The 25,728-nt window shown below is 53.3% G+C and overlaps 2 protein-coding genes across 5 annotated transcripts; one reads left to right on the forward strand and one right to left on the reverse strand.

Annotated features, from left to right (window-relative positions):
- The first annotated feature begins 5,379 nt into the window (after positions 1 to 5,379).
- Positions 5,380 to 11,690, forward strand: ELOF1 (elongation factor 1). Of its 4 annotated transcripts, none has more exons than XM_007995332.3 (5): positions 5,454 to 5,488; positions 9,151 to 9,204; positions 10,391 to 10,524; positions 10,675 to 10,745; positions 10,942 to 11,690. In XM_007995332.3, the coding sequence occupies exons 2-5, from the start codon at positions 9,163 to 9,165 to the stop codon at positions 11,004 to 11,006; spliced, it is 312 nt and encodes a 103-aa protein (XP_007993523.1). In that variant the 5' UTR covers positions 5,454 to 5,488; positions 9,151 to 9,162; the 3' UTR covers positions 11,007 to 11,690. The 4 variants fall into 4 exon arrangements, with proteins under 4 accessions (XP_007993524.1, XP_007993523.1, XP_037847997.1 ...); XM_037992069.2 differs by having other exon boundaries at positions 5,466 to 5,488; positions 9,151 to 9,381; XM_007995333.3 differs by lacking the exon at positions 9,151 to 9,204 and having other exon boundaries at positions 5,380 to 5,488.
- Positions 11,691 to 14,401: 2,711 nt separating this feature from the next.
- On the reverse strand, positions 14,402 to 25,314 carry CNN1 (calponin 1). The gene is made up of 7 exons (XM_007995328.3): positions 25,152 to 25,314; positions 22,982 to 23,103; positions 17,887 to 17,953; positions 17,659 to 17,796; positions 17,049 to 17,159; positions 15,263 to 15,409; positions 14,402 to 15,182 (listed from the first exon to the last, which is right to left on the reverse strand). The coding sequence occupies exons 1-7, from the start codon at positions 25,212 to 25,214 to the stop codon at positions 14,937 to 14,939; spliced, it is 894 nt and encodes a 297-aa protein (XP_007993519.3). The 5' UTR covers positions 25,215 to 25,314; the 3' UTR covers positions 14,402 to 14,936.
- Positions 25,315 to 25,728: the final 414 nt, after the last annotated feature.

Raw genomic sequence — 25,728 nt, forward strand, 5'->3', positions numbered from 1 at the left:
ATGTGACAAGACAAAGGGGTTTGGGCTAGGGCAGTTAATGGTGGAAAAATGACTAGAAAAATAAGGGTTTGTTTAACAAGGTTTGTTTGTACATTTTTTCCTCAACTTTGACTCCCTGTCTTCTGGTGATAAGAATTTTACGCTCTAGGGCTGCGTGCGGTGGCTCAGGCCTGTAATCCCAACACTTTGGGGGGCAGAGGCAGGTGGATCACTTGAGCTCAGGAGTTGGAGACCAGCCTGGGCAACTTAGTGAAACCCTGTGTCTACCAACACTACAAAAAATTAGCTGGGCATGGTGGTGCGTGCCTGTGATCCCAGCTATTTTGGGGATGAGGTGAGAGGATTGCTTGAGACTAGGAGGTGGAGGCTGTGTGCAGTGGCTCACACCTATAATCCGAGCACTTTGGGAGGCCGAGGTGGGCGGATCACGAGGTCAGGAGATGGAGACCATCCTGGCTAACACAGTGAAACTCCATCTCTACTAAAAAAAAAAAAAAATACAAAAATTTAACCGGGCGCGGTGGCGGGCGCCTGTTGTCTCAGCTACTCGGGAGGCTGAGGCAGGAGAATGGTGTGAGCCCGGGAGGCAGAGCTTGCAGTGAGCCAAGATCGGGCCACTGCACTCCAGCCTGGGCTACGACTCTGTCTCAAAAAAAAAAAAAAAAACCACCACCAACAAAAGACTTGGAGGTGGAGGCTGCAGTGACCCAAGATCACACCACTTCACTCCAGCCTGCAACAGGATGAGACCCTGTCTTAAAAAATAAAAAAAAAAAAGAATTTTACTTTCAGATGGGGAGGGCATCTTCCATATGGTGGGGGGGGGGGGTTTATCTCCTTTGCCAGAGAAAAGAGGGAGGTCAGAATGCTTTTCCTGCACCTGCTGTTTTTCAGGTACCCTTAGCTCAAAATAATCCACATACCAAAGTGGCATATTTTGGAGTGGCATCATCTGCCACCCTCAAAATGAAAGAGATGGTTCATGGCAGCTCTAATAATCGCTCAACACCAGCAACAATGCAAAAACAGGTCACTGACAGGTGAAAAGATAAAGTGTGGGACATTCATATAACAGAAAACAAGTGAATAATAAAAAGAAACAAGGCCAGGCACCGTGGCTCATGCCTATAATCCAAGCACTTTGAGAGGCCAAGGCAGGTGGATTGCTTGAGCCCAGGAGTTCGAGACCAGCCTGGGCAACATGGCAAAACCTTGTCTTTAAAAAAATACAAACATTGGCTGGGCGTAGTGGTGCACAGGTGTAATCACAGCTACTCGGGAAGCTGAGGTGGGAGGATTGCTGGAGCCTGGGAAGTTGAGGCTACAGTGAATTGTGATGGTGCCACTGTACTCCAGTCTGGGTGACAGAGGGAGACCCCATCTTAAAAGAAAACAAAAAAGAAACAAACCGCTGACACATCCAACAACACGAGTGACTTTCTTTTTTTCCTTTTTTTTTTTTTTTTTTTGAGACAGAGTCTGGCTCTGTCGCCCAGGCTGGAGTGCGGTAGCGTGATCCCGGCTCACTGCAACCTCTATCTCCTGGGTTCAAGTGATTCTCCTGCCTCAGCCTCCCAAGTAGCTGGGATTACAGGCACACACCAACAGGCCCGGCTAATTTTTGTATTTTTAGTAGAGACGGGGTTTTACCATGTTGGTCAGGCCGGTCTTGAACTTCTGACCTCAAGCAATCCACCCGCCTTGGCCTCCCAAAGTGCTGGGAAAATGAGTGAGTTTCAAACATCATATGCTGGGGAAAGAAGCCCAACTCAAAAGGCTACACATTGTCTGAGTCAGCTTATACGACTTTCTGAAAAAGACAGTTATAGGAACCACAAACAAATCAGTTAGGGCCAGGGGCTGGAGTAGGGGCCAGAGCACAAAAGGGCAAGAGAAAATTTCTTTTTTTTTTTTCTAAGACTGAGTCTTGATCTGTCGCCTAGGCTGGAGTGCAGTGCCACAGTCTTGGCTCACTGCAACCTCCGCCCCTCGGGTTCAAGCAATTCTCCAGCCTTAGCCTCCCAAGTAGCTGGGACTACAGGCATGTACCACTACGTCTGGCTAATTTTTGTACTTGTAGTAGAGCCTACAAGGGGTTTCACTGTGTTGCCCAGGCTGGTCTCAAACTGCTGTCTTTATGTGATTTGCACACCTCAGCCTCCCAAAGTGCTGGGATTACAGGCATGAGCCATCATGTTCGGCCACTGGTAAGAGGAAGTTTCTTAGGGTGATGGAAATAATTGTCTTGATTATGGTCATGTTTTAATAATATACCTGTAGGTCAAAACATGCAATTTCGACCAGGCATGGTTTAAATATGAGCAGTTTGTGTTCAGTCAATTACATCCCAACAAAGCTGGGAAGGAGGGCAGTAAGAGAGGGAAGGGACGAAAGGACAGAAAAAGAGAAAACTAATGTGGCAATCATTAACAAAATGAAAGATACATACATCCTGTGACTCAAATGTCTTTTTTTTTTTTTTTTTGAGATGGAGTTTTGCTCTTGTTGCCCAGGCTGGAGTGCAGTGGCGTGAACTTGGCTCACTGCAACCTCTGCCTCCCAGGTTCAAGTGATTCTCCTGCCTCAGTCTCCTGAGTAGCTGGGATTACAGGTGCCTGCCATCATGCCCAGCTAATTTTTGTATTTTTAGTAGAGACAAGGTTTCACCATGTTGGTCAGGCTAGTCTTGAACTCCTGATCTCAGGTTATCCACCCGTCTTGGCCTCCCAAAGTGCTGGGATGCACCGGGTACAGTGGTTCATGCCTGTAATCCCAGAACTTTGGGAGGCCAAGGCGGGCAAATCATGAGGTCAGGAGTTCGAGACCAGCCTAGCCAACATGGTGAAACCCCATCTGTACTAAAAATACAAAAATTAGCTGGGCATGTTGGTGCACGCCTGTAATCCTAGGTACTCAGGAGACTGAGGCAGGAGAATTGCTTGAATCTGGAGGTGGAGATTGCAGTGAGCCGAGATCATGCTACTGCACTCCAGTCTGGGCCACATAGTAAGACTCCGTCTCAAAAGAAAAAAAAAAAGCAAAAACAAAAAAGTGCTGGGATTATAGGTGTGAGCCACCGTGCCCGGCCATCATTTATTGTTATTTTATTTTATTTTATTTTATTTTTAGAGACAGGATTTCACTATGTTGCCCATGCCAGCCTCAAACTCCTGGGCTCAAGCAGTTCTCCTGCCTTGGCCTCCCAAAGTGCTGGGATTACCACGGTGAGACTCTGTACTCACAAATGCTGTTTTCTTTTTTTTTTTTTCTTTTTTTTTTTTTTTGAGACGGAGTCTCACTCTGTCGCCCAGACTGGAGTGCAATGGCCAGATCTCAGCTCACTGCAAGCTCCGCCTCCCGGGTTTACGCCATTCTCCTGCCTCAGCCTCCCGAGTAGCTGGGACTACAGGCGTCCACCACCTCGCCGGGAGGCTAGTTTCTTTTTTTGTATTTTTTAGTAGAGACGGGGTTTCACCGTGTTAGCCAGGATGGTCTCGATCTCCTGACCTCGTGATCCGCCCGTCTCGGCCTCCCAGAGTGCTGGGATTACAGGCTTGAGCCACCGCGCCCGGCCACAAATGCTGTTTTCTTGAAAACTATGCTTCACTAAAGATCCAGTCTTAGGGATATTGATTCAGGGACCTTTACTGCATCATCACAGTGGTAAAACTCAGGAAGGTCCAGGAATTGTCCATCAGTAGAATAACGGTTGATTATACTATGGCAGAGTTGCACTATGAATTCTGTAGCTACTAAAAACAAGAGCTAGGTATACTTGTATAGATGGTTAAGTGGAAATAGCAAGTTGCACGGTAACTGTATAGTATGATTCCATCCTGTGTGTATTCTAGTTTGCACCAGCACTGAAAAAGGGTCTCTCACAGGAGGGCAGTTCTACTGGTTACACTTGAAAGTTCCCAGGGTAACACTGCCCCCTAGGGGATATCCTAGAGATCCCTCTACAGACAGTCCCTGACTTGTCGGTTCTAAGATTTTTCAACTTTATTACGATAGGTTTACCAGGATGTAACTCCATCGTAAGTCAAGGAGCATCTGTACTTGAAATACATTTCATTACAAATTATTTTCCTGAACACTCTAATGCAACAGCTCTTATCAAGGTCTCCACGGACCAGATCCTTGCCAAACTCAACTGTCAATTCTCTTTCCTCATCTTCTTCAACTCGGGGACATGTGACACAGCTAATCCCTCTCTCTCTCCATCTTGAAATATCTTTTTCAGGCCGGGCGTAGTGGCTCGCGCCTGTAATCCCAACAATTTGGGAGGCCGAGGCGGGTGGATCACTTGAGGTCAGGAGTTCGAGACCAACCTGACCAACAGTTCGAGATGTGGTTTAGTAGAAAATTAAAAATTAAAGACGTGGTTTAGTACAAAAATTAGCCAGGCATGGTGGTGCGCACCTGTAATCACAGCTACTCAAGAGGTTGAGGCAGGAGGATCGTTTGAACCCAGGAGGCTAAGGTTGCAGTGAGCCGAGATCGCGCAACTGCACTCCAGCCTGGGCGACAGAGCAAGACCTTGTCTCAGAAAAAAACAAAAACAAAAACAAAAACAAAAACCAATAAAGGTCCATGGCCGGGCGTGGTGGCTCACGCCTCTAATCCCAGCACTTTGGGAGGCCGAGCGGGTGGATCACGAGGTCAGGAGTTCAAAACCAGCCTGGCCAAGAGGGCGAGACCCCATCTCAACTAAAAAAAAAAAAAAAAAAGCACAAAAAAACAAACTACAAAAATAAGCATGGCCTGGTGACCGGCGCCTATAATCCCAGCTACTCGGGAGGCTGAGGTAGGAGAACCACTTGAACCTGGGAGGCGGAGGTTACAGTGAGCCAAAATTGAGGCACTGCACTCCAGCCTGGGCGACAGAGTGCGACTCCGTCTCAAAAAAAATAAAATAAAATAAAATAAAAATAAAAAATAAAAGTCCTTAACACGGCCCACGAGGCTCCATGGAATCCGGCCCCCGCCTGTCCACTCAACTTCATCTATTACAATCTGGGCACTCAAAATATGGTCTGCGAATCGGCAGCATGGAAGTCACCTGGGAGCGAGTTAGCACTGCAGCTTCTCAGACCTCCCTCTTCATCTGCTGGATCAGAACCTGAACTTTTTAGTTGGAGCAGAGCGTCTCTCAAGCTTACAAGCTTCCCCTTCACCCTGATTTAGCCATAAGGGTATTTCATATTCCTCACTTGCCGTTCTTGGGAGCTGACCAGAAGTACTTGCAATGCGCGCAGCTACAGGTAAATACGCACCGACGCTTGCGCAGGCGCACTGCGCCCCCGTCGGAGCGCTCCTATTTGAGTACGCGTGCGCTCAGAGCACCGGCGAAGGAGGCAAGGCCTATTTGCGAGGCTGTCCCAGCTAGGGGTAGCCAGGACCTGAATGGAGGAGAGGGGTTTCCGCTTCCGGCAGGAGTCGGAAGTCACTGTCTCCCGGGTGAAGGGAGCTTTCGCAGCTAGAGAAGGTGAGTGCCGGTGCGGCTCGTGCGAGTGGGCGTTGGGGCCGGGCAGGACTGGGAGTTCCTCGACTCCGTGCGTTTACAGGGTCCTGGAGGAGGCTCCTGGGACCTCGAACTTGGGGGAAGGCAGGTCGGGGAGACTGACTTCCCCGGACCCCAGCCTTCCCAGCGCGACAACCGGGACGCCTGGCTCCTCCGGGCGGCCGTCGGGAGGCGATGCCGAAGCCTTAGTGAGTCTGGAGGAACAGCCAACCCTCCACCTCTTGGGTCCCAGCAGATTCGGGGGATGACTCCTCTACCATCCCCTTTTGGCGCGCTTGGACTTAACGTTGTCACAGGACAGGCCGAAGCCTCTGCAGTCCTTGTGCACGCCAGACCCCATTCATGGGATGGGGGGACTGTAGTCCCTGGGCAAAATGAGCTCCTGGGGCTCATCCGTAGATTTTGTTTGGACTTTTTTTTTTTTTTTTTGAGACAGAGTCTTGCTGTCTCTCCCCAGCTGGAGTACAGTGGCGCGATCATAGCTCATTGCAGCCTCGACCTCCTGGGCGCAAGCTTCTCACTTTAGCTTCCTGAGTAGGTAGGACTACAGACTCGGGACTAATTTTTGTAATTTTGTAGAGATGAGAGGTCTCACTATGTTGCCCAGGCTGATCTGGAACTCCTGGCTTCAAGTGATCTTCCCACCTGGGCCTCCCAAAGTGATGAGATTACAGGCGTGACCTCTCAAAGTGATAGTTACAAGCAAACTGATTGATTGATGTATTCAATAGTGGTTATTGCTGAGCACAATGGCTCATGCATGTGATGCTAGCACTTTGGGAGGCCGAGGCGGGAGTATCGCTTGAGCCCAGGAGTTCCAGACCAGCCTGGGCAACATGGTGGGTGCCCGTCTCTACAAAAAATACAAAAATTAGCTGGGCATGGTGCCGCGGCTAATTTGTATTTCAGAGGTAGAGGGGCAGGGGGAGGATCGCCTAAGGGATGTGTGAGAGAAAAAGGCATTGAGGATGAATCCAAGGTTTGTTTTTTTTCTTTTGTTTCTTTTTTGAGAGGAGAGTCTCGCTCTGTCGCCCAGGCTGGAGTGCAGTGGCGCGATCTCCGCTCACTGCAAGCTCCGCCTCCGGGTTCACGCCATTCTCCTGCCTCAGCCTCCCGAGTAGCTGGGACTACAGGTGCCCGCCACCACGCCCGGCTAATTTTTTGTATTTTTAGTAGAGACGGGGTTTCACCGTGTTAGCCAGGATGGTTTCCATCTCCTGACCTCGTGATCCGCCCGTCTTGGCCTCCCAAAGTGTTGGGATTACAGGCGTGAGCCACCACCCGGCCGAATCCGTTTTTGATTTGATTATCCAGAAAGATGGAATTGCTGTTAGCTGAGATGAGGAAGACTGTGGAAGAGCAGGTTGGAGTGTCAGGGCCTTGGTTTTTGACATGTTATATTTAGTATTAGGTGGAAGTTAGACATCAGGTGGAGGAGTGACTGAGGCAGATAGATCAGAGTCTGCAATTCAGAGGACAGACTCAAGGCTGGAGAAGCAGGCGTCCTCAGTGTAGAGCAGGCACCTAAGACTGGGTGAAATCTTCACGTAGGTGAGTATAGCCAGAAAGGAGAGGATCCAACAATTAAAATCACGGGCTCTTTGCTCTATTGCCCAGGCTGGAGTGCCTCGGCTCACTGCAACCTCCGCCTTCTGGGTTCAAGTGGTTCTCCTGCCTCAGTCTCCCAAGTAGCTGGGATTACAGGTATGCACCACCACGCCTGACTAATTTTTTATTTTTAGGAGAGATGGGGTTTCACCATGTTGGTCAGGCTGGTCTCGAACTCCTGACCTCGTGATCTGCCCACCTTGGCCTTCCAAAATGCTGGGATTACAGGTGTGAGCCACCGCACCTGGCCCAAACTCATGTGCTCTCTTCATGAGGGCAAGTTGGCAGACAGGCAGGAGCATAGGAGACTAGCAGGAGCCACCAGTGAGGCAGAGGACAGGGAGCACATGGGGTCCTGAGAGCCACATGTGCTTTCAGGGGAGGAAGGATCCCTCAAATCAGAAGACTGCCATTAGGATTTGCAGTATGGAGCCACCAGTGACCTCAGTTTGGAGGCAAGGGGCGTAGAGAGATGGACAGGAATGCAGATGGCTGTACACTAAAACAGTCTGCAAAGAAATGCATCATAGCTGGAAGAGGATGAAGAGACTTTCTTTTTTTCCCCCTTTTTAAATGAGGAGAGAGGTAATAACAAGTGTGTGAGAGTGATTCAGTGGAGCTGGAAAATTCGATGTTGCTCAAAGAAAAGGGGATGGGAGCCAGGGCAGAATGAACAAATTGTTTTTGCAGGAACATACTTCCATAGTAAAGGAGGCATGCCGAAGCTGGGAGTGGTGGCGCACACCTGTTGTCCTAGCTACTGGGTAGGCTGAGGCCAGAGGATTGAGGCTTCGGCAAGCTGTGATCATGCCACTGCACTCCAGCCTGGGCAACAGAGCGAGACCTCATCTCTTAAATAAATAAAGACAGTGGGTGGATGGCTGAATGAGTTGGTCCTAGGAGCTGTCTTTGGACTGCTTCTATTTACTCAGTGAATTGGAAGCATCACAGTTAAGAGCTGGGGGTGCAGTTAAGAGCTAGGTGCAATGGCTCACGCCTGTAATTCCAGCACTTTGGGAGGCTAAGGCGGGCGGATCACGAGGTCAGGAGATCGAGACCATCCTGGCTAACACGGTGAAACCCCGTCTCCACTAAAAATACAAAAAATTAGCCACACGTGGTAGTGCACACGTCTGTAGTCCCAGCTACTCGGGAGGCTGAGGCAGGAGAATCGTCTGAACCCGGGAGGCGGAGGTTGCAGTGAGTCGAGATCACACCACTGCACTCCAGGCTGCGCGGCAGAGCAAGACTCCGTCTCAAAAACAAACAAACAAAAAGAGTTGGGGGTGTTACATAGGAAGTGATCAGCAAATAATGAATGAAACTCCACTGTTTATTCTGGAAGATCCTGGCAGACTGCTGACCTCCCCTGCCACAGAGGAACGATGCTAGAACCAGGAGTCGTGTGTGTGTGTGTGTGTGTGTGTGTGTGTGTGTGTGTTGGAGGAGGTGCCATAGGAGGCTCAGGGATGGCAAGCACAGTGCCCTGACCACCGTGCCTAGCAGGGGAGTTGGGCTCAGTGGTAACTGCTGCTGTTTCCCCACCCACCTGCCTCCTGGACATCTGTTCCTGGATATCCCGGTGCCACCCAACCCCATCATTTTCTCCAAAACCCTGTTCTTCCTCTGTGTTACACATCAGAGAATGATGCCATCTTCTCCCTCTAGCCACTGTGTCCCCACCACAAACCTGGGAGTCATCCTGGACTTTCCTCCTCTCGTCATACTCACTCGCTCCGCTGCCATGTCTCGCCCTCTGCCATCTCTACCCCAACAACCCTGTCCTGGCTGTGCCTTTGTCTTCATCCAGATTGTGACTCACACCACAGTCCCTCAAAAGCCCAGGGTGACTTTACCCTTTCACTCCTTGTAGCTCCCAGGATCCATCCAAACACCCAGAACCCTCCCACCTGTCCCTCCTCTCTCCTCCACCTGCCAGGGGACAGACAGCTGCCCCTGAGCCTTCACACAGTGTTCCTCTACTCAGAGGTGCTTGTTCCTACTTCTCTGCCCTGCAGTCTGTCATCTGGATGGAGGCCATCAGATGCCCTGAGTGTCACTCTTCGTGGATGGTACTTACATGTCCCTTGACAAGAGGAGCGGCCAGTATAAAATCACCAGCTCCTAGGCTCTTAGGCTCCACCCGGCCCTGAACAGCTGGCTTGTCTTGGAGTCTCTTGGGCCACTCTCCCCAGGAACAGTGGCTTCCTTGTATTGGCGCCAGCGATGATGGGCCAGCTCTGTGCTAAGTACTTACCATTCCTGGTGTCAACCTCACAAGTCTCCTCTGTGATAGCAACCTTATTTCGATCTTTGTTTTTTTTTTTTTGAGACGGAGTCTCGCGCGATAGCAACCTTATTTCGATCTTTTTTTTTTTTTTTTTGAGATGGAGTCTCGCACTGTCGCCCAGGCTGGAGTGCAGGTGTGATCTCAGCTCACTGCAGTCTCTGCCTCTCGGGCTCAAGTGATTCTCCTGCCTCAGCCTCCTGAGTAGCTGGGGTTATAGGCACCTGCCACTACACCCAGCTAATTTTTGTATTTTTAGTAGAGATGGGGTTTCACCATAGTAGTCAGGCTGGTCTCAAACTCCTGACCTCGTGATCCACCCGCCTCAGCCTCCCAAAGTGGACACACCCGACCTTTTTTCCCTTTTTTTTTTTTTTTTTTTTTTTGATGCAGGGTTTCATCTTGTTGCCTAGGCTAGAGTGCAGTGCCTGGATCATAACTCACTGAAACCTGAAACTCGTGGGCTCAAGCGATCCTCCCATCTCAGCCTCCCAAGTAGCTGGGACTACAGGCTTGCACCACCATGCCTGGCTAATTTTTAATTTTTTTTTTTTTTTTTTAGAGATGAGGCCTCACTCTGTTGCCCAGGCTGGTATCCAGCTCCTGGCGTCAAGTGATCCTCTCACCTTAGCTTCCCAAAGTGCTGTCTGGAATTACAGGTGTGAGCCACCATGTCTGGCCTTGTCTCTGTTTTATGGATGAGGAAACTGTGGCACAGAGAGCTTAAGTAACCTGCCCAGGTCATGCAGTAGGTGAGAGAGACGGGGTTAGAGCCTCCGCTCACCCCTTCCATCCAGAGTGGGACAGGGGATTTCCCTCCTGTCTCGGGACTAAGGGCCTCATCGCTCAAGGGCAGAGGCCCCGGGACCATAGTGCAAGTCCCAGACCCTCTTTCTGGCCTGCTTTCTAGAGCATTGAGCGGGGGGGCTGCGTGGTTTCCTCAAACCACTGACATCTGCCACTCCCCACAGGCTCATCCATCTGCAGACATGGGGCGCAGAAAGTCCAAACGAAAGCCGCCTCCCAAGAAGAAGATGACGGGCACCCTCGAGACCCAGTTCACCTGCCCCTTCTGCAACCACGAGAAATCCTGTGATGTGAAAATGTGAGTGGGGAATGGGGCAAGGGATCCATCCTCCCCACCACCTCCTCCCTGCTGTTCTCCATCCTGCCCCTTGCCTCCCTTGGGGAAGGCGTCATCACCCACAGGCCCCGGGCACATTGCTCACCAGTCCCTTCTCTTGGTCTGTTTCAGGGACCGTGCCCGCAACACCGGAGTCATCTCTTGTACTGTGTGCCTAGAGGAATTCCAGACGCCCATAACGTGTATCCTTAGAAACCTGGGCTTTTTCCAGAGGATGGAGAGGGGGCTGGAGTCCGGACCCTGCTCCTCTGGCCCACTGTGTGCCCTGGTGCAGGGCACCGTCCAGAGGAACAGGTGCCACCTACTGATTTATGTGGGGTGAGAAGGTGCAGGGCAGGGTTCCAATGCCAATGATCACCCTTGACCTAAGCGGCTCAGATCTGTCAGAACCTGTGGATGTGTACAGTGATTGGATAGACGCCTGCGAGGCAGCCAATCAGTAGCAACACAGAGGACCCACCCCCTGAGCAGCCCCGTCTACTGTGGACCCAGCTGTTCGGTTCTGGTCCAGAGACATTCCAGGGGTCCAGGGTGTGGGTCCTGGGCTGTCACAGCCCTCTGTGTGCGTGTGTAGAGTGGGCGTGGGTGTGAGTGGGTGTCTGTGCCAGTGGAGTGGATGTGGGTGTGTGTGTGACTGCACGTGTCACTGGGGTGGCCGGGAGTGTGTGCTCATAGATACGCGGTGGTGGCGGGTTCCTGTGCCTGAGGGGCCTGAACTGACCTCTCTTGGCGCCAAAAGCCTTTGCTGTGTTCCTTTCTTCAGCCCCTGGCCCCCCAGCTTTGGGGCTCTGGCTCCCCCCCGGCGGAAGTGGGGGGCTGTTTCCTGATATCCTGGACAAGGGAAGCCCAGTAGAGGCTGGAACTGGACCTCTCCAGCCTCCTCACCAGCACCGTGCCCATCTCAACTGGACTTCCCGCCCTCCTTCTCCACCATCTAGTGCCCGTGGCCTGGGATTCAAAGCCACCGTTCCCCAGGTCCCTGGGCTGGGCCCTGACAGGGAGCCGCCACCCTCCCCATGTTAACAAGGAAGCCCAGTTTTGTGTTCAGTTGCTTTTGTAGAGGAAGCAAGGGCTGGGGTGGGGACAGCTGTCAATCACAAGCCCTTAAATAAAGCAGCCAGCTCACATCCCTTGCTGTCCGTGGTGTCTTGGGTTCTGCGTCTGCCTCGTCACCAGAGGAAGGAGAGGGGACCTGAGGTTCCAGCGTTTGGGAGGTGGTCTGGTGGCGCATGTGACCAGCCCTTCACACCGCCCAGCATTTTATTCAGTCAGTAAGCATTCAGGGTGGTGGAGCAGGCAGACATCTGGCCAGGTGTTTACAGCAGTCACATTAGGAAATGGGGTAGGTGAGACAGAACAGGTGGTCAGAGGAGGCTTCTGGGAGGGGCAGGCTGAGGCGGTGACATTGTAGGGCCACCTCTAGCCAGATGCTGACCTCTGGCCTTGCCTGCATCACCCCAGTGTCCTGACAGCCACCCTGTGGGGCAGGTGCCAAGCTAACCCCAGGTTCAAAGATGAGGAAACTGAGGCTAGAGGTGAAGGAGGTCACTGGCCCAAGATCCTACAGCCAGAAAGTGGCACGGGGAATCTGAACCCAGGAAACCAGGCTCCACAACTGACAGTCTGACTTCTTGTGAGCCCAGAGTCCAGGCTGAGGGACCAGCTCACAGGCCATCCTGGAGGTAGTGGGTGGAAGAGGGACACTGGGAAGGGAAACATGAAAGGGACCTTTGTCCAAGGGTGTTAAGGACTCTCAGAAGGCTGGTGTGGGGGCGGGATGTGCGTGGCTGATGGGGAGCACCTGAGGGCTGATGTCCCCTCAGCTGGTCACACCAGTGACAAGGACCACAACACCCAGCAACCTGGGGCAGTGCCGGACCCTCCACCTGGCCTCATGAGCCCAGGTGGCAGGTGACCTGTGCTTCAGAGTCCTCGTTGCTACAGTGCAGGGGATGAAAGCACCTTCTTCCTGGAGCCGTGCTGAGGATGGAAATGCCAGACATGGTTTGAGCAGCTCTGGGGCCCACCCAGGGCACGGACAAATGTGAACAGCCGAGGGAGACACTGAGCTGGCCCGGAAGCCCTGGCTGCCAGACTGGGCTGCTGCATCTGGCCTGTACGCCGCCCCCAGGCCCACTCTGCCATGACATGTCTTCCCTGGTGATCCTGCCACCTCCGAGATCCCAGGTAAGGTCCGCTAGCCCTGGCAGGTGCCAACAGACATGGGCAGAGTGATAGGCACCTAGGTTTAAGATGGTGGCCCTCTGGCATCCAACAGAAAGGGGACTTGTTCCTCTGGCACCCGGGGCCCTTCCTGCCGCCTGCCCACCCCCAGTCTCAGAGGCTAAGTGCTAATATGGTGCTGTTTTCCCGAGGAGGCAGGGCCCTGGGCCAGGCCGGGATCCTCCTCAGCATAGCTTCCCCGCGCCGGCCCTGGGGGAACAGAACTTGTGGTAGCCAAGCCAAGAGCGCCTGGAATCCGGTTTACGAGGCCCCAGGGGCTGCGTGCGTCTGTGCGCGGGTCTTCTGGTGTCTGCCTCCACAGGTCTCCACGTTCCAGCCTCAACCCCTGCCCTCCCTGGGGAGAAGACAGCTCCGTGCCCCGCTCCTCGCTTCTCTGCCTCCTCTCCTCCTCGGAATCCTGATGGTTGCGGACCTCTCCCTCCTCCCGGGGATAACAGGGTCCCTTCTGAAACATGAGGAGGTTGAGGCCCTGGACACAGCCTTTTAGGGTCCCGAGTTGGCAGGCTTAGCCTTAAGAGGGCTGAGAGTGGGCGGGGTGCACAAAATTAACCGTGCCCTATGGTGCCCTGTGCTAGTCAGTAAAGGACCATTGCCCTGGCTCAGAAGTGCCCCTCTCCCTGTCCCCTTTCCCCTCCTCACAGTCTGGGGCTAAGGGGTTCACCCTGCCCACAGGCCCACCAGGACCCCTACTTGTCATCCTTTCTCTATTGATACCTGGTCTTTACCAGCAATTAAACATGTACCCCATCTGGGGGTGTCATTTCATGACCACATGAGGTTCACTGTCCCCATTATTTTGATGGGAAAACAGGTCTGGGGAGGGGAAGTGATTGCCTGAGGTCACCCAGGCAGTTGCTCTGTGATTCACATGCCATCCAGCCTGGCCCAGTACTCAGGCTCTTTGTCACCACCATCCACAAGCCTCTGGGAGAGCAGTGTGGGTCGTGTGTGTGTATGTGTGTATGTGTGTGTGTGCATTGACTTTCTGACTGTGCCATATATATATATATATATATATATATATTTTTTTTTTTTTTTTTGAGACGGAGTCTTGCTCTGTTGCCCAGGCTGGAATGCAGTGGCGCCATCTTGGCTCACTACAGCCTAGACCTCCAGGGCTCAAGCAATTCTCCTACCTCAGCCTCCCAAGTAGCTGGGACTACAGTCATGCGCCACCAAGCCCCGCCAATTTTTGTATTTTCAGTAGAAACAGGGTTTCACCACGTTGGCCAGTCTGGTCTTGAACTCCTGACCTCAAGCGATCCTCCCACCTCAGCCTCCCAAAGTGCTGGGATTTCCGGCGTGAGCCACGGTGCTCGGCTGGCTATGCCTTTTTTACATGTCGTGAGGAGTGTGTACTGCATGTGTGTGCGTATCTGTGTGTGAAAGGGGGGAGTGTGTGTGTGTGGTGTGTGGACTTTGCATGTGGGTGTGATGGAGTGCCTATCCTGTGTCTGAGTGGCTACAGTGAGGTGTGTGTCTTAGGGTGCGTGTGAGTGTGTATGTGCATCTTAGGGTGCGTGTGGGCACGTGTGTGCAGATGTGTGTGCAGGATATGGAGCGTATCCAAAACAGAGCAGCTCTGAGGCCTCAGGAGATTTTACAGCCATTTATTGTGCTCCAGTGAAATAGAAAAAAAAAAGAAAGTGCTCGCGTTACAAACGCTGCTGTCACATCCACATAGTACGCCAGTCGCTGCAAACCAAACCGCGTGTGTCCGCTGGGTCTCTGGGCATGCAGTTTGCTCCCACTACAGGAATGGGGTGGGGGCAGGCCGAGCCTGGGCTCTGGGGGCTTTGCTGGGGGAGCTTCTGGTCCTGGGGGTACCCACTTGTGAGGGAGCGGGGGGACAGCTGGAATAGCTTTGCTCAGTGCGTCCTTTGGGCGCTGTTGGGGACACCCGGCTCTATGTTGGACCCTGTAGCACTAGAGAGCGGAGGGTCCCCTTCCCCCCAGTGGGCCCCCCATTCTCCCAGTCTGCTCTCTCCAAACTCTAACCCTGTAGAGGTTGAGTTCTACGGGGGCTGGAGGATGCCATGCAGGGAGAGGGGGTCGGCTGGGTCTGGCTGGATCCAGCCAAGAGCAGCAGCAGCCTCCCTTGGGGGGAAAACAGGGAAGGCCTCGTGGCCCTAGGCAGAATTGTAGTAGTTATGTGCGTGGTGGTTGTGGGCGGGCTCGCCCAGCTCCGGGTACTCAGGCGTCAGACAGTACTTGGGGTCATAGACCTGGCGTGGCAGCCCATACACCGTCATGCCCCGCTGCGAGGCGCCCTTGTTGCTGCCCATCTGCAGGCTGACATTGAGCGTGTCACAGTGCTCCATGCCCAGCCCTGGCTCGAAGATCTGCCGCTTGGTCCCTGGCGCGGTCATGCCAGCCTGCGAAGGGTGATGTAGTCAGGCCATGGGGTGACCAGTGTCCCGGGCTTTGACGGCGTGCCCCGGGGGCCCCCACTCACCTGGCTGGCTCCTTTGTTGGTGCCCATCTGCAGGCTGATGGTCGCCTGGTCCAGAGGCTGGTCCGTGCCCAGCTTGGGGTCGTAGAGGTGGCGCCGGGTGCCGTAGGCCGTCATGCCCTGCTGGCTGGCAAACTTGTTGGTGCCCATCTAGGAAGTCAGAAGGAGAATCACATCAATAATTACAGACCTCATCATGGGCCACGAGGCGTAGCTGATGTGAGAGGGTGAGGCACTGCTTTAACACTTTTTTTTTTTTTTTTGGACGGAGTCTCACTCTGTCTGTTGCCCAGGCTGGAGTGCAGTGGCCGGATCTCAGCTCACTGCAAGCTCCGTCTCCCGGGTTTACGCCATTCTCCTGCCTCAGCCTTGTCAGTAGCTGGGACTACAGGCGCCCACCACCACGCCCGGCTAGTTTTTTGTATTTTTTTAGTAAAGATGGGGTTTCGCCGTGTTAGCCAGGATTGTCTCGATCTCCTGACCTCATGATATGCCCATCTCAGCCTCCCAAAGTGCTGGGATTACAGGCTTGAGTCACCGTGCCCGGCAACATTTTTTTAATTTTTTTTTTTTTTTTTTTTTTTTTTTTGGGACGGAGTCTTGCTCTGTTCCCCAGGCTGGAGTGCAGTGGCACGATCTCAGCTCACTGCAACCTCCATCTCCCAGGTTCAAGCAATTCTGCCTCAGCCTCTGGAGTAGCCAGGATCATAGGTGGGCATCACCATGCCCGGATAATTTTTTGTATTTTTAGTAGAAATGGGGTTTCACCACATTGGCCAGGCTGGTCTCAAACTCCTGACCTCAGGTGATCCAGCCGCCTCAACCTCCCAAAGTGCTGGGATTACAGGGGTAAGCCACTGCACCCAGCCCATTTTTTATTTTATTTTTATATTTTACTTTGTTCTATTTTTTTGTTTTATTTTATTTTATTTGAGACAGCATCTCATTTGTTCCCAAGTTCAAGCAATTTTCCTGCCTCAGCCTCCCAGGTAGCTGGGACTACAGGCATGCACCACCACGCTGGCTAATTTTTGTATTTTTGGTAGAGACAGGGTTTCACCATGTTGGCCAAGCTGGCCTCGAACTCCTGACTTCAAGTGATCCTTCCGCCTTGGCCTCGCAAAGTGCTGAGATTACAGGTGTGAGCCACCACACCCGGCCCATTTTCATTTTTTAGAGACAGGGTCTCACTCTGTCGCCCAGGCTGGAGTCCAATGATGCAATCATTGTAACCTTGAACTCCTGTGCTCAAGTGATTCTCCCGCTTCAGCCTCCCAAGTAGCTGGGACCACAGGCAGACACCGCTACATTTGGCTAAACTCTTAAATTTGTTGTAGAGATGGTGGTGCCCAGGCTGGTCTGAAACACCTGACCTCAAGTAATCCTCCTGCCTCAGCCTCCCAAAGTGCTGGAATTACAGGTGTGAGCCACTGCACCCCGCCTGAGGCACCATTTCAAGACTGGAAAGTGAGGCCCAGAGTGGGCCTATCACATGACTGACTCCTAGCATTCAAGTCCCAGCCTGCCACACATCAGCTGGAAGATCTGGGCAAAAGCGAGCCAGCTTCTCCAAGCCTCAGTTTTCTCATCTGTGGAAAGGGTATGGTGAGAACAAGCACCTCTCTGCTAGGGTTGTTGGCAGAGCGAGTTTGTGAATGGAAGGTGCGGATAAGCACACGACCCGACCTATAGTATAGTTAATGCCAAATATCCTGTCCCCAAAAGCCTTCAGACACCAGGATGCGCTCCTGGCTTCTATAACCTCTGCTGAGTGAGGACAGGGCCGTACCTGCAACCCGATGATGTTCCGCCCTTCTCTTAGCTTCTCCGGCTCGAATTTCCGCTCCTGCTTCTCTGCGTACTTCACCCCCACATTCACCTTGTTTCCTTTCGTCTTGGCCTGGGTGGGGCAGGGAAAGAAGGGACTGACGAGGGGGTCTCCAGGCTGCACAGTCCCCTTGGACACGTTTTTTTTTTTTTTTTTTTTGAGACGGAGTCTTGCTCTGTCACCCAGGCTGGGCAGTGGCACGATCTCGGCTCACTGCAGCCTCTACCTTCCAGGTTCAAGTGATTCTCCTGCCTCAGCCTCCCAAGTAACTGGGATTACTGGCATATGCCACCACGCCTAGCTAATTTTTGTAATTTTTAGTAGAGATGGGATTTCACCATGTTGGTGAAACCAGGCTAGTCTCAAACTCCCAACCTCAAGCGATCCGCTCATCTCAGCCTCCCAAAGTGCTGGGATTACAGGCGTGAGCCACCATGCCTGGCCCCCTTGGATGTTATTGACAGTACCTGCTCCCCTATCCCTGCCCGCCAGCCACCTTCACTGGGCTCAGGGGCACAAGTGGCCACACATGCCACCCACCACCCCCTGCCCAGCCTGCACCCACACTCACCATGCTGGCCAAAGCCAGAAGGGTGGACTGCACTTGTGTATGGTTGGTGTTCTCAAACAGGTCATTGGCCTCAAAGATGTCGTGGGGCTTCACCCCATACTTGGTGATGGCCTTGATGAAGTTGCCGATGTTCTCCAGCTAGAGGGGGGCAGGTTGTGGTCACTCGGGGGAGGGTAGAGGTCTGAGGGGCTCGTGGGAAAGGATGGAAGAGATTGGGTCTGGGCTCACCTGGTGCCAATTTTGGGTTGACTCATTGATCTTCTTCACAGAGCCTGGCTGCAGCTTATTGATGAATCTGAGAAGAGTAGGGAGGAGGTAAGAAAGGTGTCCCCCCAGGGCTGGGCGCGGTGGCTCAAGCCTGTAATTCCAGCACTTTGGGAGGCCAAGGCGGGCGGATCACGAGGTCAGGAGAGCGAGACTATCCTGGCTAACATGGTGAAACCCATCTCTACTAAAAATACAAAAATTAGCTGGGCATGGTGATGCATGCCTGTAATCCCAGCTACTAAGGAGTCTGAGGCAAGAGAATCACTTGAACCCGGGAGGCAGAGGTTGCAGTGAGCTGAGATTGCAACACTGCACTCCAGCCTAGCGACAGAGCGAGACTTCGTTTCCAAAAAAAAAAAGAAAGGTGTCCTCTACTCCCCCTCTCCAGCCCAGCCCAGCAGGAGGAGGGTGACAGGATGACCACAAGGGGCCATGCCATACCCTAGTGTCACTTCTCCCTGCAGTCAGCTCTCAGCTACAGCCCCTCCAAACCACTCAAGCACATACACAAATGGGATGCTGATGCCAAGGAATTAGACTCAGGTCCCAGTCAGAAAGCCTGCTTATCCTAGGTGTGTCTGAGTCTCCGGGATCTCCCAAGCCTCGCTGGCAGGCGTGTCTCAGCATCCTCTTCTCTTGTAGACAGCAGGGACCTCTTCTCTGATTCACTCCTTTAATGATCTCATCTCTTTTTTTTTTTTTTTTTTTAATGCAGGGTCTGGCTCTGTCGCCCAGGCTGGAGTGCAGTGGTGCAATCACAGCTCACTGCAGCCTCAACTTCCCAGGCTCCAGTGATCCTCGCACAGCCTTCCGAGTAGCTGGGATCACAGGTACACACCACCATGCCCGGCCAACCTTTTTTTTTTTTTTTTTTTTTTTTGTAGAGATGGGGTTTCACTGTATAGCCCAAGCTGGTCTCGAACTCCTGGGCTCAAGTGATCCTCCTGCCTCGGCCTCCCAAAATACTGGGATTACAGGCATGAGCGACAGCACCTGGCCTCATTCAGTCTCTTGACTTTGGGTAACTCCGTATGCCAGCAACTCCCTCGTTTCCCTGCAGCCTGTGTTTCTCGCCATCTCATCCAGCTCTCTCCGTGGGTATCTGGGCGTCTCAAATCAAACTCACCCTGCTCCAGACTCCTGACATGCAGCTTCCTCCTCCAGACTCCCCGCTCCCTCCACCTGCCCTGCCTAGCAGTGCCCCCTTCTAGGTGCTCAGCCAGAGCCCTTGGACTTGCCCCCAACTCCCGCTTTCTCCTTCTCTCAGCCTCATATCCAGTCCCTCGAAAGTTCTTTGGCTCTGCCTTTTAATGAGTCCAGAAGCCCACTCACTGCTCCCTGCCACCTCCACCTGGGTCTCAGCCACCAGAGTCTGTTTCCTGGCCTCTTGTAATGGGCTCCCAACTTCCACTTTGTTCCCTACAGACCCACCCTTCTTCATCCAGCAGCCAGATTTTTTTTTTTTTTTTTTTTTCCGAGATAGAGTTTTGCTCTGTCACCCAGGCTGGAGTGCAGTGGCGTGATCTCGGCTCACTGCAACCTTTGTCTCCTGGGTTCAAGCAATTCCCCTGCTTCAGCCTCCCAAGCAGTTGGAATTACAGGTGCCCACCACCACGCTCCACTAATTTTTTTTTTTTTTTTTTTTTTTTTTGAGGCAGAGTCTCACTCTGACACCCAGGCTGGAGTGCAGTGGTGTGATCTTGGCTCACTGCAAGCTCCGTCTTCCGGGTTCACGCCATTCTCCTGCCTCAGCCTCCTGAATAGCTGCGACTACAGGCACCCACCACCGTGCCTGGCTAATTTTTTGTATTTTTAGTAGAGACAGGGTTTCACCATGTTAGTCAGGTTGGTTTTGAACTCCTGACCTCAAGTGATACCCCCCACCTCAGCCTCCCAAAGTGCTGGGATTACAGGCGTGAGTCACCACACCTGGCCCAGAATGGCCATTTTTAAACAGTTCAAATTACCTTCCAGTTCCAAATCCTCCAGGAGCCTCCCACTGCCTTCAGAATGAAATCCTAAGTCCTCTGCATGGACTAAAAGGCCCTCTGTAGAACTGGGTGCAGTGCCTCACACCTGTAATCCCAGTGCTTTGGGAGGCCGAGACAGGAGGATGACTTGAGCCCAGGAGTTTGAGATCAGCCTGGGCAACATGGTGAGACCCACGTCTCTACAAAAAGAAAACCCTGAAAACTTCACCGGGCTTGGTGATGTGCGCCTGTAGTCCCAGCTACTGAGAAGGCTAGGGTTGAAGAGGCTGGGGTGAGAGGATCAACTGAGCCTAGGAAGTCGAGGCTGTAGTGAGCTATGATTGCTCCACTGTACTCCAGCCCGGGCACCAGAGCAAGACTCTGTCTCTAAATAAATAAATAAATGAAATAAAAGGCTCTCCACCATCTGACTCTCAGTTCACTCTGCGACTTCATCTCCACTTCTACTCAATCATTTGGTGCTCGTCATGCCAGCCTCCTCCTTGTTTCTTGGAACACCCCAAGCACGCTCCTATCTCATGCCTTTGCACTGGTGGCCCCCTCTGCTTTGCTCACTCTTCTCTCAGGTCCCCTGAGTCCTCCCTCACTTCACCCAAGGTTCTGTTCAATTGTCACCTCTTCAGAGAGAGGCCTCCCAGACCACTCTCTAGGAAACTGCACACCCTCCACCCGCAGACATCGGATGCACCTGACCCTCCCAGCTTCCCTTCCGCTTGAATTTTCCTGTGATTATTTGATCAATGATTTGATTGATCTCTTCAACTAGGACTAAAAGTCCTTGAGCTCTCAGTCGAGTCTGTTCTGTTCACAGTTCCCAATGCCTAGATCAGAGCCTGGCACACAGCAGGAACTCATAAATGCTTCTTGCATGAATGAATGAATGAATGAGTGAATGACTGACTACATGGGTGACTGCACTACACTTTTGTTTTTTTTTTTTGAGATGGGAGCCTCGCCCTGTCACCCAGGCTGGAGTGCAGTGGTGCGATCTCGGCTCACTGCAAGCTCTGCCTCCCGGGTTCACGCCATTTTCCTGCTTCAGCCTCCTGAGTAGCTGGGACTACAAGCGCCCGCCACCACGCCCAGCTAATTTTTTGTATTTTTAGTAGAGATGGGGTTTCACCATGTTAGCCAGGATGGTCTCGATCTCCTGATCTCATGATCCACCCGCCTCGGCCTCCCAAAGTGCTGGGATTACAGGCGTGAGCCACCGCGTGCGGCCCACTCTTTTTTTTTTTTTTTTTTATACTTTAAGTTCTAGGGTATGTGCACAATGTGCAGGTTTGATACATAGGTATACAAGTGCCATGTTGGTTTGCTGCACCCATCAACTCGTCATTTACATTAGGTCTTTTTTTTTTTTTTTTGAGACGGGGTTTCACTGTCGCCCAGGCTGGAGTGCAGTGGCGTGATCATAGCTCACTGCAGCCTTGACTTCCAGGGCTCAAGCGATCCTCCCACCTCAGCCTCCCGCGTAGCTGGGACCACAGGTGCATGCCACCACGCCCAGCTAATCAAAACAAAAATTTTTTGTAGAGATGGGATCTCACTATGTTGCCCAAGCTGGGACTGCATTGTTTGACATCTGAGCAGTCCTCTGTCTGAGCTGGGACACCAGTGTGCCCACCTCCCCACCCGCCAATTCTTTGTTTCTAGTGGATGGGAATGGAACAAGGTAAAACACCCCTGACACCTCTTCTTCCCAGCATCTAGGATTTGATGAGGCTGCACCTTCAAAGTCTTCCGATCGCACTCACAGTCACTCTGCCCTGGGTCAGATTCAAATGCAAATCGGGCCCAGATTGGGTTTAGGGCCCTATCACACTAAGATTGCAGTGGAACTGGAGCTTGGGAGCTGTTAGGGTTTTCACCTCCCTCAGCGATGAGGTTTTGAGGTGAGGAGAAAACCAGGGCCGGCAGGGTGCAGTGGTTCATGCCTGTAATCCCAGCACTTTGGGAAGCTAAGGCGGGCAGATCACTTGAGGTCAGGAGTTCGAGACCAGCCAGGCTAACATGGCAAAATCCCATCTCTACTAAAAATACAAAAGTTAGCTGGGCGAGGTGGTAGGTGCCTGTAATCCCAGCTGCTCAGGAGGCTGAGGCATGAGAATCACTTGAACCCGGAAAGCAGAGGTTGCAGTGAGCTGAGATTGTGCTACTGTACTCCAGCCTGGGTGACAGAGCAAGACTCCATCTCAAAAAAAAAAAAAAAAAAAGAAGGTCAGGCGAGGTGGCTCATGCCTGTAATCTCAGCACTTTGGGAGGCCGAGGCAGGTGGATCACTTGAGGTCAGGAGTTCAAGAGCAGCCTGGTCAGCATGGTGAAATCCCATCTCTACTAAAAAAATGAATACAAAAATTAGCCGGGCATGGTGGTGTGTGCCTGTAATCCCAGCACTTTGGGAGGCCGAGGTACGTGGATCAGTTGAGGTCAGGAGTTCGAAACCATCCTGGCCAATGTGGTGAAACCCTATCTCTACTGAAAAAAAAATACAAAAATTAGCCAGGCATGGTGGTGTGTGCCTGTAATCTCAGCTACTGGGGAGGCTGAGGCAGGAGAATCGTTTGAACCCAGGAGGCAAAGGTTGCAGGGAGCCGAGATCGTGCCTCTGCACTGCAGCCTGGGCAGCAGAACAAGACTATATCTCAAAAAACAAAACAAAATGAAATCCAGAAAGAAAACCAGGGCCTACTTTAGTTATTGCCGCACATCTCTCCTCATGTCACCAAGCCAGCCATGAACAGCTGTTGACTGCTGCCTTTTAGCTGTGACTGCTCTTTCTGGGGACTCTGGCGGCCATAGATGGGCCTACCCTGTATAGCATGGTGGTTAAGATTCTGGAGTCGTTTTCCTTGAAACAGCGTGGGACCTGGTATAACGCATTTCACCTAACTGAGCCTCAGTTTTCTGTGCCTGTTAAATGGGCACAGTGATTACTGGCCACCCCAAAGGTATCCAACAGAAAGTGTTCAACTCAGTTCCAGGATCATGGTTGTTTTGGGGGTTGAGGGGGCTGCATGGAGTTGCCGGAGGTGCAGGGTCTGGGCTTTGAGAGCCTCACTCACTCGCAAAGAATGATGCCGTCTTTGAGGCCGTCCATGAAGTTGTTGCCGATGCGACGGCCTGTCACCCCCTCGATCCACTCTCTCAGCTCCTGCTCCCGCTGGTGGTCGTACTTCTGGGCCAGCTGGGGCGGGGGGGCACAGAGAAAGGGGTGAGGATGCAGTGGGGGCAGCCTGGGCTCCCTGGGTCCTATCCGAGCCTCCTAGAGCCTGATCTCCCTCGTCCTTCCCAACTAAGGCAATTTTGCCCCAGATCACCCAGTTGGGAGGGTGGGGGCTGGGGAGGGCCGAGAGCCAGGGCTGAGGTGGCACCTGCCCAGGGGGCCATTCCGGGCATTCTGAGGTTTGGCACCAGGGAATGTAGACGAGGGGTGGGGTGTGGGGAGCTGGATCCTCTGAGCTAGAGGGGTGGCGCCCGGTCCCCTGGTTTTACGTCCAGGCCAAACTTGGGGCTTCTCTTCCTCTAGCCCTGCCCCCTCTGCGTCCCCTGTTGGAAGAAGGGGCACCTCAGGAAGGGAAGAAGGAAGTCTAAGGAGGTGCCCCTGGGTGCTGGCTTGCAGAGGAGTGCTGGTCATACATCTCTGTCTCTCCATGTCCCCCAGGTCTTCGGCTCCCGGGCTCTGTCTCTGGTTAGGGGTAGAGGCTTGCACGTCTGTATATCTCTCTCCCCCTTATCAAGCCCCACGACTCCTCTGTCTCTCTCTTCCCCAGCGGTGTCTTTCCTTGGCCCAGTCTTGGGGTCCCCATCTCTCTGGGTGGCTAGTCCCTGTCTGGCCAGGGGCGGGGCTCTTGGGTCTTGCATCTCTGCTTCTCTAGGTCTTTCTCTGTCTCCAGGTTTCCTGCCTGGGGTGGGGGGTGGGGCTCTGTCTCCCTTCCCTGCCCCTCCATCCCTGTCTAGGTCTTATCTCGCTCCTGGCTTGCCCTCCCACGTCTGTCCCTAGGGTGTCTCAGGCTCCCAGTATCCCTGTCTGCCTCTCCCCGCGGCTTTTCCCTCTCTCCACCGTCCCCCTCCTCCCCCACTCCCATTTCTCCAGAACCCTCCGCCACAGTCCAGCCAGGCTCCCAGTCCCAAGGGGACCGGGCTGCCCTTTCTTCTCCTGGGTGGGTGGGGGGAGGTGGGAGGGGCGGCCCCCTCACCTGGCCCCGGCCCTGCCGCCCCCCACACCACCAGCCCGGCTTTATAAAGCAAACCGGCCCTTATATAGCGTGGCCTGGGCTCCCCGAGGCCGCCTTATAAGGCGCGGCGGCTCTGCGCGGCTCTGGGGCCGGCGCTGGGGGGAGGAGGGCGGCGCTGGGATCTGTCTCTCGCCCGAGAACCCGCCCCCAACCAGCCCCCTCCTCCAACCAGCCCCCTCCTCCAGCCCCGAGGATCCCCCGACCCAGGTTCCAACCTAGTCCCCCACTTCCTCACCATAGGACCCTGGGAAAAGCCACCCTGAGTCTCAGTGTTCCCCTCTGTCAAATGGGGCAGGAACTCCTCCCTCGGCAGTGCTGTTGGGACGATTCCAGTGGGCTGGAAACTTCAAGTTCTCCAGCTGGGAGAACCTGAGACCATCCTGGTATATGGGGGGTGACTCCAGGGTCCCAGTGCTGTACCTGCTTTACCTGGGATCCCAGCTATTTGCCTGTCCTCTCCGAACCTGTTTACCCATCCACAGCATGAAGGTGGTGTCCAGGTATCTTCCTAGCTCCACAGTTAGGAGACCCCTGCCGCACTTCTGATGCCCGCTTCCTGCCCTCCACCGTCCCCCTTTGCCTTCAGGATCTCCCACACTTTCCCGGCGTCACCTCCCAGGAACCCCAGCTCTCAAGCGCTCCCCAATTTCTTTGTGAGGCTGGGGGATATGGAAGAATCAACAAGTCTTCCCCCTATGTTGTTCCCCCCAAGAACACAAAGGGTTAAAAGAAGACTGATCAGGTGGGTATCTTTGCAATGGACTGACCCCCTCTGTTTATGTATGGCTGTGTGCCCCCCTATTCCACCCCCAACCATAGCTGGGGGCTCTGGGATGTTTAGGGGGAGACAGGCAGCCCCTATCCCATATCACTCCCTTTTCCCCTCTTAGTTTCCGAGTCACATAGGATAGGTAGGAGGGGGTTCAAGGGACCCCAAGCTCGGGGCTCTGGCCTGGCAGGACGTGTGGGCCAGGCCAGGGAGGCCCTCCAGCCCTACCTTGTTCTTAACCTCGGCTGACAGCCCGTAGGCAGGGCCTCGGTTGAAGTGAGCAGAGGACATGCTGGCCGGTGGGCTCTGGCGGGGGGTAGTGGCGCAGTACTGACGCTGAGGACCAAGGCAGCAGCTGAAGTTCCGTCTGCACCCTCTTCCCTCCTCACACGTTTTTGAAGCTCCGGAGGCGGCCCGGGTCTCTTCCAAGGCCATTCCATTGGCTGTAGGGGCTTGCCAAGGGGCGGGGCACCCCCCCAACCTCTGCTGCCTTCCCCCCCCTTGTGATGTCAGGCCCTTGGTATTGGGAGCTGATTGTGTCATTGTTTCCACCTAGGGGGGCAGCTTACGTTATTCTGGGGGGGCTTGGTCAGACAGAGACCAGCCTTCTTCCACCCACCCCTCCCGCTGTCCATTGGGCCTCTGGCTGGGTCTGAGTCTCTTTGTCTCTGAGGTCTCTTTATCTCTCTGGAGTCTTGAGGCAGGACTGACACCCATGATAGTTTAGTGAGCACCATCCCGGGTTTATCTCCAGATACCAACAGTCTATAGCCTTAGGTAAGCCCCTTCTCCTCTCTAGGACTCT

Source organism: Chlorocebus sabaeus, chromosome 6, assembly GCF_047675955.1.
Source record: "Chlorocebus sabaeus isolate Y175 chromosome 6, mChlSab1.0.hap1, whole genome shotgun sequence".
In the NCBI taxonomy this organism is placed as follows: domain Eukaryota; kingdom Metazoa; phylum Chordata; class Mammalia; order Primates; family Cercopithecidae; genus Chlorocebus; species Chlorocebus sabaeus.

Bases quoted from the DNA above. Each gene is read 5' to 3' on its own strand.
- ELOF1 (XM_007995332.3), top strand. From the start codon at position 9,163: ATGGAGGCCATCAGATGCCCTGAGTGTCACTCTTCGTGGATG. The intron at 9,205-10,390 runs GTACTTACATGT...CACTCCCCACAG, and splicing joins AGTGTCACTCTTCGTGGATG to GCTCATCCATCTGCAGACAT. The intron at 10,746-10,941 runs GTATCCTTAGAA...TAAGCGGCTCAG, and splicing joins ATTCCAGACGCCCATAACGT to ATCTGTCAGAACCTGTGGAT.
- CNN1 (XM_007995328.3), bottom strand. From the start codon at position 25,214: ATGTCCTCTGCTCACTTCAACCGAGGCCCTGCCTACGGGCTGTCAGCC. The intron at 17,160-17,658 runs GTGAGTGTGGGT...TGCCCCACCCAG, and splicing joins TTCTGGCTTTGGCCAGCATG to GCCAAGACGAAAGGAAACAA. The intron at 15,183-15,262 runs GTGAGTGGGGGC...CACCCTTCGCAG, and splicing joins CCAACAAAGGAGCCAGCCAG to GCTGGCATGACCGCGCCAGG.